The sequence below is a fragment of the Elephantulus edwardii genome, unplaced genomic scaffold, assembly GCF_000299155.1.
Source record: "Elephantulus edwardii isolate Elephantulus edwardi_28Jun2011 unplaced genomic scaffold, EleEdw1.0 scaffold00096, whole genome shotgun sequence".
NCBI classification, from domain to species: domain Eukaryota; kingdom Metazoa; phylum Chordata; class Mammalia; order Macroscelidea; family Macroscelididae; genus Elephantulus; species Elephantulus edwardii.
In genome coordinates this window covers 7,440,811-7,454,597 of record NW_006399846.1, presented here as the reverse complement: position 1 = coordinate 7,454,597, position 13,787 = coordinate 7,440,811, and the positions used below count along the sequence as shown (strand labels likewise).

Below are 13,787 nucleotides of genomic sequence, written 5' to 3'. Positions count from 1 at the left end.
CCAGAAAAATCTGTGGGCCTGGAATGGAAAGTTTGGAGAGTTCCTAGTCCCATTCACTCTGGTTTTCGCTGTGCTCCCCCTTCAGCCTCCAGTAGCAGAGTAACTAGAGTCTCCTGGGGAACTAAAGGTGGCAGAGAGACCAGTTGCCAGAGCTTTGCTGTCTTCAGAGGCCTCAGTGGCAATAAAGGTGCCACTTCTGCCTTAGCATCACCAGGAGTGGTGGAGCTAAGGAGCTTACAAGGTTGCTGACTGCTGTTCTCACTCAGAAGGTTCGGGGGACACTGGGCCTGGACTGCCTGGCTACATGAGTGCTCCATATGGGTAGTTTGAGCAGCAAGGCCGTGACCAGGTCCCTAGCGCAGTTCAGGAATGAACTGAGACCAGCCGCTGTTATCAGGGCCCAGTAGGTCTTCCTCCAGGCCAGGAAAGCTGATGTCCAGCAGGATCTTGCTGAGGCTGTCGTTCATTGTGTCCAGAACCAGACCCTCTGTCAGAGAGCGATTAGCTGAAAGATTGGCGACCTGTGGTTCTGGGGAGCCTGGCTTGAGGGTATCCATATCTGAGGGGGCATAGCTGCTGAAGGGGTCAGAGGTAAGGTCAAAGGGTTCTGAACTGAGGAACTCTCGGGGGGTGCCAAAGAGGGGAATACTTTTCAGTGGAGTGGTGCTGAGGAGGGAGTCAGGCAGGGGACCAAAGGCACCCTGGGGGGTTCTTACTGGGCTGAAATCAAGCCCCCCTTCTTTTGCTGGGGGGGTGAGCTTCCAGGACTCTGGAGTCACGGAGAGGACAGATTTGCTTGGGGTGGAGGAGATGGGCAGCATCTCCTTAATGGGCGTCTTGAAAGGTCCCCCTTCCTCCTGGGAGTAGCCAAGCTGGGAGGTCTGCTCAGAGGGATCTGCTAGGAAGGGGAGCTCAGCTCCTCGGGACGTGTTGGGGCCCTCTGAGAAGAGCAGCTCGGGCTCATCCACACAGGGAGGCAAGAGATGCTGTTTCCTGCGGGACCGGCTCCTCTCCCTCCTCTCTCTCCGTTTAATCACGAGCATTTCAGACACACACTGCGCTGGAGACTTGAGCCCACTATAGGATTTCTTGGGCTTTGGAGTGGGAGAGCCAGACGAGTCCTCCCAGGTGTGAGGGGATTCTTCTTTGAAGGAGGGGGAGGGCCACTCTTCCAAAGGAGGGCTCTCTACTTTGATGTGTCTGGCAAAATGTGGTGTTTCCTCCCCAGGCTGGATCTCTTCCTCCTTGATGGACTGGACTGGGAGCAAAGGGGACAGCCCTTCTCTGGACAGGAGCTTCTCTTCTTTCACTGGGCCTGCAGTGGGAAGAGGGGCTATCCCTTCTTCAGCTAACAGTACCTAAAAGGGAAGCAGAGAGAAGGTAAAAGGGAGCCTGTCAGGCCTGGTGACACAACCTACTCTCACTGGCAAAGCACAAGATCATGGCTATAACAACTTACATACTGACACTAATTCTCTTTTTTATCTCTTAAAATTTTTTAAAACTACTGAATATGAGGATTTAACATATGATGAAGATGGTGATGCAATCAGGGGTAAAAATGTGGCATATTTAATATGATGCTGGCATAATTAGTATCCATCTGAGAGAAAACAAAATCAGATGCCTATCTTATACCATAGACAAAGACTTAAACATAAAAAGTAAAACCATACAAATCCTGCAAGAGAATTTAGGAGACTACATGTACAATCTGAGGGTAGGGGTGACCTTCTTAACCAAGACTGGAAACCCAGAGCTGTAAAAGAGAAGAGAGACATATTTGACTATATAAAAATGAAAAAGGTATACCGTGGCAAGAGATACCATAAACAAAGTTAAGAAGCAAACAATAAAAGTAGAAAGATAATCTTCATATTCTCAGCATAAAAGAAAAAAAAAGTCATTATCTGTAATGTATAAAATTCTCACAAATAACAAAACCGATAGAAAAATGGATAGTGTCTGTACACATGTAATTCATAGAGGATAATTCCAAGTGGCCAACATTTGAGAAAATGCTCACTTATTGATGAGCAAGAAAGCAAATAAGAAGATATCTTTATATCCATCAGATTGGAAAATATTAAAAAGACTGATTAATACCAACTGCTGGCAAAGATATGAATCTTGTCATATGTTGCTAGGGGAAGTCAGGAGTTTTCTTTATAAAGCAATCTAGCAATATTTAATAAAATTTAATACACCACCTTACTACTCAGTAATCTCATGTCTGGGACTCTATCCCACAGTAATAAAAGTACCACTGAGAAAGACATTTATTGCAGTGTTATTTGTAGGGTAAAAATTAAGACAGAAAATGTGCCCATAAAAGTGGAATGGTTGAAAATTTTGTTATAGTCACACTGTGACATAGTCGTTATTAAGAAAGCAATGAATTAGAGCTTTCTGTCAGGGAACTTTAAAGAATTTCCATAATGGAAAAATTGAAAACTATGGTCTGAGTGAAAGTTAACAGACCAAAATAGTTTTCCATTCAATTTAAACCTTTTGTTTTGCTTCGTAACATTAATTTCACTTCATTCTGTGTAAAAGCACTTTTCCCATTTCCTTCCTGAGTTCCTCATTTCCATTCATCCATATTTCCTGCTAAGCTTTGCTTTAGGGCAATGCTGCTCTTTGGGTCTCAAATGGTTGATTTTTTTGAGAAGTATGCTCCTTGCAGGTACTTAGTGTTCATGTTATAGGTCTGCTTATTGTCTACCTATAAGGCGATACCCAGGGTGGGTTCAGTTCCAGGTTTAAAGGTTGTCGAAGGGCTGGAGTCTTGGGAGTTCTATCAAACCACCAGTAGGTCTGGTCTTTTTTTATGTCGAATTCTGTTCTCCATTTTTTCCCCATTCTACAGGACTTTCTACTGTGGTCCTGATCAAAGCAATGGGTTGTGATATCTGGAATGAGTCTAGTTGTTCTGCTTCTAGGGGTGTGGAGGCTGTGGTTCATGAGGCCCATTAGTTCTCTGGACTGATTTCCTAAGTCTTTGATTTTAAGAAGTCTTCTTTGCTCCAGATTGCATCTTAGGTAGCTAATTACCATCTATTAAGATCCCAATCACTAATTATCAAAGTAGGGTGTAAAATATCTGTGTGGACTATGTCATGCCAATTGACCTACGTGTTCCCTGATATTATCATCCTAACCTCCCAACCCAGCAACTCTCTCCCTCAAGGTGTTTATTTATGGCTAAGCTTTCAAAACTCTGCCTTTGTGTGCTGTTATGTATATGGTTGCATTTGTAGTACAAACAAGTATACACATAGAAATATCCTTTGTCAAACCTATATATACTCATGAGTATAGTCCCATTTATCTTTCCATACCTATTCGGCTTGCACATGTACCCATCTGTTGATTTTTTTTTAATTACTGTTATTGCAAAATTATGTATTTACCTTTGTTACCTTTAACTCTTGTGCACCTCCCAGTGTCTTCATTTGCCTTGATCATATTGTATTGGTCTTGCCCTTCCATAAAGTATTATTGAGTTAGAAAAAGTCAGATACAGAAAAGTGGGCAATTGGGTCCCAATTTTTAATGTCATATGTGTTACATGTATGCACATAAAATGTATGGCTAAATATATATGTCTATTACATGAAGAGGGAGCACGGGAGGCCTAGTAGATAAGGCGCTGAGCTGCCAACTCAAAGGCAGGTGGTGTAAATCCATCAGTCGCTCTAAAGGAGAAAGATGGACATTCTCCTCCCATGTGACTTAGAGCATCTGAAAACTAGATAGAAGGTCAGCTTTGAGTTGGCTCTGACTGGACAGCAATGAGGTGTTTGGGCTTTTTAATTATTTGAATAGCATGCATAAAGTCTAGAAGGAAGCAAAGTAAGTGTTGGCATGGGTTTTCTTGGGGGACAGGGGTCACGTGAGCAAAAAGTAGGGGTGGGAAGGTGAAATGGAGTAAAAAAAAGGGACGGAGGGACAACTGTATCAAAATAAAACAGTACCTATATCGTTGTTGGCAGCATCATAGTGGATGGTGAAGAGATTGAGATTGTTCACAGTTTTTGTTTGCTTGGCTCTAAAGTCAACATTCTTGGCACAAGCAGCCAGGAAATTAAAAGACGTATTGCGATGGGAAAGTCTGTGGTTAGAGACCTTTCTGAAGTGCAATGTCAGTCTGGAGACTAAGGTGTGCCTGATATATGCAATGGTTTTTGCAATCACTTGCTATGCATCAGAGAGCTGGACAATGATGAGGGATGATAGGAGAGTTGATGCCTTTGAGCTGTGGTGTTGGAGAAGAGTTTATTGAATATGCCATGGACTGCTAAGTAAATGAACAGGTTTGTCCTGGAGAGGGTGAAACCCGGCTGCTCCTTGGAGGCAAGGATTCTGGAGCTCTGCCTGACATACTTTGGACATGTTGCAAGGAGGGACCAGCCCTTGGAGAGGGACGTCATGCTTGGGAGGGTGGAGGGACAGCGCAGGGGAGGAAGACCCTTGATGAGATGGATTGATTCAGTGACTGGGGTAATGGGTGTGTTGGAGATAGTGAGATTGGCACAGGATAGGGCAGAGTTTAGGGCTATTGTATATAAGGTTGCTATGAGTCACAGGCGACTCTATGGCACATAATAAACAACATATGGTTGTTATATGCCATCAAGTTGACTATCGCTCACAGTGACCAGACTGCTGAACAGACTGAAATCCTGCCCTATCCTGCACCATCCCCATGACCTCCACTATGCTCAAGCCCATTGTACAATCGTGTATCAATCCATCTGCTTGAAGGTCTTCCTTGCTTTCTCTGATCCTCCACTTTTCCCAGCAGGATGTCTTTCTAAAGACCGGCCCCTCCTAATAATATGTTCAAAAGCATGTAAAACAAAGTTTCACTAACTTTGCCTCTAAGGAGGACCCTGGCTAGTCCTATAAACTGTTATTAATTTTATATAGTATTGTTATTAATTCTATATAGTATTATTTTACGTTGGGGGTTGTTTTTTTTTTTAAATTTTTTGGGGAAAAGGCAAATCCAGTTCTTTCCAAACTCCAGAGCCTGTATGATTCCCATCTCAGTGAAGTGGGAGATGTGGGAAACCTTTTCTCTGATTTCATTACTCATCAGTCCCTGCTCATAAAACCTCTAAAGGGTAAATGCCAGACTTGATGACTTAATCACAGTGTGGTCTTAACTTCCCTCTCTTGCTGCTGCTGAACCTAACCTCGTTATGCGCAACTGAGGGGATTTCCTTCCCGAGGGGACATCTGGCAATGTCAGGACACATTTTAATTGTCACATTTGGGAGTGCTACTGGCATCTAGTGGAGAGATACGGAATGTTGCCAAACATCCTATTTTGTAGGCCGTCAGCGCATAGCTGACCCTCCAGCAGGTTTTCAGAGGTAGTAAATGACTTGAGAGGATATTGCCCATCCATCTCTTGTGTAGCAATTGGTGGATTCAAACTGCATGTCTTTGGGATTGCAGCACCGCTTCTTACCGTTAGGCCACCAGAGTTCCTTAAACATCCTATGTTCTTGTTGTTGTTAGGTGCCACTGAGTCTTACAGTCCTCAGAAAATTCCCCTAATCCCTAACAGAGAATTTTCCAGCCCCAAATGTCAGTAGTACTGAGGTTAAGAAATGCTGACTAGACTGACACTGATTCTACCAGTGCTAGGTGCAAACTGCCTGTCCTGCCTCCATTTACCTAGTGGGATGCTCTCTGCAGACCTGTTTGCTAATGGAAATCTACTTTGTTTTAAAATCTACTTCTCTTGTAACTCTTCCTAACTGTCCCACCTCCTCCCTCTTATCTGAATTCTAATGGACTTACCAGGTATTTATGGGCCTTCTGACACCACTTAGATTGTAATCTAAATTCCTTTTTAGTTCTTATAATGCTGTTAAGAGTCCCTGGGTGGTGGAAATGGCTAAGTGCTTATTAACAAAGTTTGGCAACTCAAACCCACTGAGAGGCAGGCACCTCACAAGTCAGGCCCGGAGCGCTGCTTCTGAAATCCTTGAAAGCCCTATGGAGCAATACTGCCCTGCACGTATGGGGCAGTAAATGGGCATTAACTCAGTGGCAACGAACAACAGAATCCTGTTAAATCTTCTAAATGTTCCTATGTATTTACACTTAGCTTGCAACTAAATCTACAAGCTTCTCAAGAATAAATATTTACCAGAGTGCTATGTAAGAAGTAGGTAATTGATGAAAGTCTCTCCTCAGAGGAAAAAGGAAGACACTCACCTTCGGGGCAATTCGGACTCGCTTACTATGGCGGGCCAGCTCTGAGCTCATTAGCGAAGCCTCCAGGGGCAAAGGCACGTTCACGGAGGGCTGCAATACCAGTGACTGGTTCACTGGGAACTGGATGGGCACTAGGTACGAGCTGACTCGTGGAAGCAGTGGCTTCATCTTTCGGCCTATGAGGAAAATGGAGTGCTTAGGAGCAGGGGGAACCAGGTGCACACCCCTTCTCAATCCCAGGAGCTGGGTCCTCCTTTTCTGGGTTCAGATCCCTTTGAGCTGAGAACAGACTCTGAGAGTTTGATACCCTGAAAGTAGGCCCCCAGCACAAGGACTCCACCTGAGGCCCACTATCCCATACTAACGTGCACCCAGTGGGAGTTCAGTTTTGATGGTCACGTTCCGGCTCAGGTCAGGGTTGGGTCGTTTCTGGTGCTGCTTTTGGCAGATAGGGAGAGAAAGAAACCTGAGTTAATAAAGTAGCAGGAAGGTGGCAGGAAAACCAGGCACTGAGCTAACAGGCCAGAGAGAAAAATCCAGTGTAGGGAGATGGACGTAGGTGAGCACTGTCTCCAAAGCCTTTGATAGTGAGAAAAAGTAGCCAGCATACAGATGAATGAGAGACATCACTACCACCTCATCCACGTGCCCTCACCACCCCCAGGGGATGCTAAAGCATGTAGAATGGTCAAGAAAAGGCAGGAGGTAAGAATGAGAGGAAATACTGCAGCCTGCCATGCACTTGGCACTGCTGATTCACACCAAGCCTGTGGCATGTTCTCCTGCCATGCTGTGCCCTGTTCAGCACACCTAGATGACACCCGTGGGAGAGGCAGGAGAAGTGGGCAGGAGCCCTCCTCCTGGTAAGATGAAGTAGTGGTCACTACTGTGCCCAGCAACCTCCTTTTCTTCCCTTCCAGAAGTCTCAGGGTGCTCTGTTTAAGAACAGCAGTCACATGGCCCTAAGCTCTCTGTCCACTCAAGCCATGCTGAGCAATGAAAGGAAAAGAAGTGCAAGCCCCGAGCCAGAGGGAAAGCATCTTACTGATTCCAAGTGCTCGGGCGATTGTGGAAACCCTGGGTCCAGTGGCTGGTGGTGGCCAGGCATTGTGGGAAAGAAATAAGATGCAAGTTACCACTGACGTGATCAATCTGACCAGACTGGGAAGAACACATATTTGTGATTGAAGCTGAAGGGCAATTTGGAATAAGTGTCTGAACCAAGAGAATGGACATAGGGATTGGAAGTCTATGGACACTTTGCTTTTTTCTGAACCAATAGTTTTTTTCTGAAAAGGTAGACTCATGGCTCAGTTTTCCTAGATTTTTCTCTACAAGAGTCCTTAGATGCCTGAAAATACAAATCCTGGGGTCATCCAGAACACACTGAGCCAAGATCTCCAAGGGAGGGGCCTGGAAAAGCTGTATTTGAACAAGTGCCTGAGCAATTCTTTATCACAGGGAAGTTAAGGAAATTCTGCCTGGGGAAGTCTTCCTGTGTTTTGGATCAGAAGTCCTTTTTAGGCCCAGTTTATCATCTGGTATTTGCCATCTGTGTTTAGTGTGTTTTATGTAAACCACTGATTGGTTGGTTTGAACTCTTCCCTGATCAAGTATCCTTTTGAAGTGGATACTAAAACCTCCAACTCGGGTCTTATTTAGACGACACTGGGACACTCACCTTAAACACTTGGTCTAATGTCAAGTAGCGATTAGCACTGGGGTGAATGGTCCAAAAAGAAACCTTGCCATTAGCAGACGTCTCTCGAACAAACATGTCATGGAGAGAAAGGTTGTGGCGAATGGAATTCTGAAAGAAGGTAAGGACCAGTGATCATCTTAGCTTGAGAAAGAGCATCTTTTAAATTAATTGGCCACCATGCTTGGAAAGGTGGAGGGATAGCGCAGGAGAGGAAAACCCCGGATGAGCTGGATTGATACAATTAACAGGGCAATGGGGGTAGGTGTGTCAGAATCAGCGGGACTAACTCAGGACAGGGCAGGCTTCGGAGCTGCTGTACATAGGGTCACTATGGGTTGCAAGTGACTTAATGGCACATAAAAACAACAACAAACTAATTGGGAAAATAAGTCTCTGGCCTCTCCAAAGTGGTACCCAGGACAAGCTTTGTCAAGTGTTCATGTAGCCTTGCTCAGTGGTACTTCTTTCCCTATAATCCACTCTGGTGAGTCATCAACTTTGCTACAAACCCATCTACCTCTACAAGGTTTAAAAGCTGGTGCTATTCTTTAGGGTGGTGATAAAGAAAAGACTTGGGAAATTGTTGGGAACTAAGAAAAAAAAGCTGTTAAGACTATGAAACAATGGTGAGACAGGTGGGTAACAAAAGTTAAGAAACCAGGAAATTGCCTTTCTATGAAAATGGCACCGAAAGTGAAGAAGGAAGCCCCTGCCCGTCCCAAAACTGAAGCCAAAGCAAAGGCATTAAAGGCCAAGAAGGCAGTCCTGAAGGGCATGCATGGCTAAAAATAAAACAAGATCTGCACATGACCCACCTTCCTGTGGCTTAAGACGCTGAGACTCTGAAGGCAGCCCAAATACCCCCAGAAAAGTGCCCCCAGCAGAAACAAGCTTGACCAAAAAGATACCAGGAAATTGAAATAAGAGTGTGAAATTCAAGAGTTCTATTATGGCTGTTATTACTGTCAGGTGCCATTGAGTCGACTACAACTCATTCCATGAAGAAAAGATCTGAACCCTGTTCTATCCTGTGCCACCCACACACTTCCTGACACACAAGAGTCCACTGCAGCAGTCACTGTGTCAATCGACCTGGTTGAGGGTCTATTATGGAAGGGGGGAAAAACCTCTAAACACCCCAAAACTGTTAACCTTCCTAATCTTAAATTAATAACCTGTTGGAAGACCTAACTTGTGATTCTTTTTTTTCTTTCCTAACTTGTAATTCTGACATTGACCGAGTATAGGTTATAATGACTCTTAGGTATCTAAGTATTTCCATGAATAAAATAAAAAAGAGTGCTATCCACTAGACATGCGAGGTGACATTACAGGAGATGAATTTATGAATTTTGGACATGAGGCTTACAGGCAATGGGTTTTGTTTTGTCTTCCATTAAGATTTTCTCATAACATCTATTAAGCAACTAACCATTGCTTTAGGACTGATGTGTTTTTTTTTATCTTGTATGCGTGTACCGTCAAATCGGATCTGACTTGTACAGGAGGATATTGCTCCTCCTTCTCCGGCAGAGCATCTGGTGCATTTGAACTGCGTACCTCTGGGATTGCAGTGCAGCTTCTTGCCACTAGGCCACCAGAGCTCCCCCAGGACTGATGTTTTGTGCAGCATAAAAGCAAGGTTGGCAGTACCCTGAAGGGTCTATAAACCGTAGGTAATAACAGATAAAGTGGCTGCAGAGCTCTTAGCAGTGTGTTTTGCTTAGATTCAGTAGGATCAAGTCACAATCCAAAAGTTACCTATTTACAAGTCCAGTACCCTTAGCATTGTGCTCCCTTAGAGTAAAAACATTAAAGAAACAAACAGTGATCTAACTTTGGTTGTAAGGGGTATATTACCTTCCAGCCTGGCTTGGCAATGTGCTTAAAGTAAGGAAAGTGGTCCTCAATCCAAGTATAGATGTCCTTCAAGGTCATACGCTTCCTTTCAGTGCTATTGATAGCAAATTGTATCATGGCCATGTACGAGTAGGGTGGCCGCTCTGACATGGAGTCCTGCCAGGATGTTGATGCTGGAGGCTCCTCAACCTGAGGAGCCAAAGGCAAAGAGAAAAAAGTAACACAGAAGAGTTTGCAAGAAGCCTCCTCACCATAAACATTCCCTACAGAACCTTTTATCCTATGGACTTATACTAGAAACATACTTAGGAGAGATTATTCTTCCATAGGAAAAAAATTTAGGGTTGAGAAGGATATAGACTAGTATGTAGTCAATTTCTGAATCATTTCCCTGTTAACATTTTGCTGAGGATATTAAAAATCAGACCTATTGCACTCAAATGGATTCAGACTCAGTGTTCCTATAGAACAGAATAGAACTAACTGCCCCACAGAGTTTCCAAGCCTGTCATCTTTCCAGAAGCCAACTATCACATCCTTCTCCTGTGCAGCACTTGTAGGTTTGAACTGCTGACCTTGTGGCTATCAGGAGAGCTCTTCACCAAGACACAAGAGCCCCGTTATTGAAAATAGCACCCAGTAGCAATAAAGCCCAAACTCTTCTAGTTGAAACTTCTCATGAGTGTTTGGCTATATAATTGTCAAAACATTTTTTGATAGTAAAATGACATTTTTCAGATCAAGAGACTTAGGTCTTAATTCCACTCTTATTCCTGATGTCATGTGAATAAATCCATCTCATTTCAGTATTTGTATAAGAGAAAACATTCCCAAGAATATGGGATGGCTAAAGGTATGGTCTACAAAACACACTAAGTTTTGGCTAAGTGCCGATTACTCTTATTTTTCTAAACTGTGATATAACTTAATAAAGTATGCAGATCTTCAGTGTACAGCTCAAATAAGTTTTACCTGAATATACATTCATGCACATTTTTTACTTTTAAAGGCTAATGTATGATGAAAAACACGATTGTGTCAAATCAATTTTGATTGCTGGAAAGTATTTAAAACATATAATTCACTACAAGATAGGTTATCTTTTCTAAAACAATTATCTTGTTAGACATATTGTATTCCTTTCATACTTTGGGGTGCCTAAAACTGTTTCATCATTTCCTACATAGCTACTAAGGGCAGAGTACTATACACAGTGCTGACAGAAATACAGTGACCCAAGAGAATCCATCTCAAAGAATTTTCACAGGGAGAAAAGTGACTCAAAACTTATTTTGATGAGCACTGAGAAAAATTGCTCCTGCAGGACACTCAATCTCTCTCTTCTTGGAAATTCTCTGCAAGGGCTCCTACTTCCCTTCTGAGTGCCCTAGAGCAGTTCACCTTAACCTGATTCTGTTCCACATGGCGATTTTCTTTTTCCTCCATTTCTTGTTTGATGTCACAGGAACCCAGTCCATCAGAACTCATCTTCCCAAGCCACTGGATGTTGGTCAAGCTGTTGTCGAGAGTGCAGCCTGCTGCCTCACCGCCAACTAGAAAGAAAGCAATCCAGGACTCCAGTTAGCTGCCTGACCAGGTGCCTGGCAGTCCCTTCAACATTTATGGTTAGAGATTGCCTCTCCAAGCCTTAGAGACAGGGAACATAAACTCAATCTAATGGGTCCTGTGCTGCCCCCTTATGGATTTCAGAAGAAATTCTAATTACAATCCAATCTGAGCCACTCTGAACCCTTGAGATCAGACAATGCAACCTTACAGAAGGGTTATTTAAGTATCTGCACAAGGAAAGTTACTTTTGGTCATCTGATTACATTTTCTCCTTTATTACAATTATACTTCCTTATAGAACCACTGCATAGGAGAAACAGAAATAATAAATCCCTTTTCAATATAAAGGAAGCAATAGAATACTAGATTATAATGGCAACCCTTTCACCAGTGCCCAGAGGTTAAATCTTCTGAATGAGGAAAAGACTGGCCCTTGATTCAGGATGTCCCTCATTAATATGACAGACTGTGGACCTTGCCACCAGAGATGAAAGGTGGGGCTCCTCACCCCTTTATTTTGCAGATCACATACCACAGCTCTCCCATCTCTGCCCAGGAATGGCTCCAGGTGGTCTAGTAAGAGTTGCATCCCTAGTTGTTGGCTTTTGTCTCAAGGTCTCAGTGATCACTTCTGTCTTCTTGACATCATTGCTGTCTTGGCATGGAAGCTGGGGTCCCAGTGTGTGAGTGGGGGCTCCCCCACAGCTAATGAGGATAAACTTGTTGGGCCCACTGCTGCCACTCTCTTTTCCTTTGGCCGTCAGTGCCGTGATGATGCTCTGGATGTCAGCATTGTTGGGGACAGCTACCACCTGGGTGTTGGGCATGGTGGGGTGGTTAATAATCTTGATTCCAGCTGGAAACTTGCAGGTGCTAGACTCTGCCACCTCTTTGGAGGCCTGTACTTGTTCAGGCTCTTGCTGGGCAGGAGATCTCTTCGATTCCTCTTCTGATGTTTCACTGGTGGCATTTCGAACAGGAAGGGGCAGCCTCCGTCTTTTGAGAATCAGTGGCCGATGGGGGCTAGTTTTCATGATGAATCTGTGTTTTCACTCTCCATTGAGAATCATAAGCATGGACCCTGGAAAGGACAAGGAGCAACAGGATGTCAATGATTTGTTAGGCTGAGGAGGTGTTTCTCTTGAAATAGTCTGAAGTATAAGCCAAAAAGTCCAGGTGAATCCTCCCAGGGCCTTTGTGAGGATTTACCTCCAGTAATAAGATGATGAAATCTACTGACAAAAGAAAGTGAAAACTGAAGCAAATAGAAGCAGTTCAAAGAAGCAAAGTGAAACTGGGTTGGAGTTGGTTCAAGATAGCCAAAGACTAGAAACGTACACATGCTTGGCTATAGAAACAAGTGGGAGAACTACAAAATAAATAAATAACTGTATTATTGCCTCTGATAACGCAGATCACTTGCAACAACAGTGGGAATAAGAAGAGAAGCTACTAGAGTCAAACTGATCCCATAATTGATTCTGGAATAAAACCTTTAGTATTCTTGTCAACCTACTTTGCAAATAAGATCTGTTTTTACAGAATTAGAGGAGAAAGGCATGTCGTACTATTACCACCTCGCTGGAGAAATCATCTTCCAGTTAGAAAGCCTCGTATTAAAGGCTTATCAATGAGCCTTGGTCTATTTAAGGCCCATGGTGAAGTTGTACAGATTGAGCACTGCACAATTCGTTTCAAAGGCTATAATATTATCTTTGCATTAATAAAAAGGATATTTTCCGTTTACAAAACATTTATATAGTGACATACTGAAGGGGCTTGGTGATATAGTCTGTAGTGAGTTGTGTTGCTAACTCAAAGGCTGCAGCCTATCTCCGGTGGTTCAAATCCACTAGCTGCTCCTAGGGAGAGAGAAAGTCAGTCTCCCTTTAGGATTTACGTCTTGGAAACTGAGCCAGAGGGCTGCTATGAGTCTGAACATACTCACTGGAGGTAAGTTTGATTCTGGTGATGTGTTAGTACTCACATGGGCTTATTTAGCTTCTAGGAGTACTGCCATATTAATTTCACTGCTGTCACCAAAATACTAAGGTGGTTTGGTAATGCTGAAAAAGTTTTTTCTTGAAAGAAAAATGTGCTTTCTTATTTTTTTAACAACTACATGAAAACAGACCAATTCTATTTAGAGACTTTGAGAGACAGCAAAAGTGGCTGTTTCTTTTTTAGGAAAGCTGGTATCTCCCTAAAAATTACATTTTTAATGACATTTGCCATCTGCTTAGAATTCATAGGCTTTCCTCATTCTGACTCCTCCTCTTCCTGTAAGCCTAGGTTTCCTTCACAGTCAAATCTCAGTTTTACTTCCACCTCCTATCTCTCTAGGCCTCCCTCCCTTCTATCCATCAGGCAGTAGACATACTCTCTCTTTCCTTCCCCACCCCTTCCTCTACTCCCTAGCTTT

General features: G+C 43.4%; 1 protein-coding gene across 3 annotated transcripts; it reads right to left on the bottom strand.

Annotated features, from left to right (window-relative positions):
- Positions 1 to 353: 353 nt before the first annotated feature.
- Positions 354 to 12,399, bottom strand: FOXM1 (forkhead box M1). 3 transcript variants are annotated; one of them, XM_006891307.1, is made up of 8 exons: positions 11,898 to 12,399; positions 11,198 to 11,349; positions 9,797 to 9,985; positions 7,916 to 8,044; positions 7,280 to 7,324; positions 6,600 to 6,669; positions 6,235 to 6,410; positions 354 to 1,358 (listed from the first exon to the last, which is right to left on the bottom strand). In XM_006891307.1, exons 1-8 carry the CDS (start codon positions 12,397 to 12,399, stop codon positions 354 to 356), a joined length of 2,268 nt encoding a protein of 755 aa, XP_006891369.1. The 3 variants fall into 3 exon arrangements, with proteins under 3 accessions (XP_006891369.1, XP_006891370.1, XP_006891371.1); XM_006891308.1 differs by lacking the exon at positions 7,280 to 7,324 and having other exon boundaries at positions 6,600 to 6,672; XM_006891309.1 differs by lacking the exon at positions 7,280 to 7,324.
- Positions 12,400 to 13,787: the final 1,388 nt, after the last annotated feature.

Excerpts from the sequence above, each read along its gene's own strand:
- FOXM1 (XM_006891307.1), bottom strand. The coding sequence starts at position 12,399 with ATGAAAACTAGCCCCCATCGGCCACTGATTCTCAAAAGACGGAGGCTG. Across the intron at positions 11,350-11,897 it reads GCAGAGATGGGAGAGCTGTG|TTGGCGGTGAGGCAGCAGGC; the intron begins GTATGTGATCTG and ends CTTTCTTTCTAG. Across the intron at positions 6,670-7,279 it reads CGCCCGAGCACTTGGAATCA|CACCAGAAACGACCCAACCC; the intron begins GTAAGATGCTTT and ends TGCCAAAAGCAG.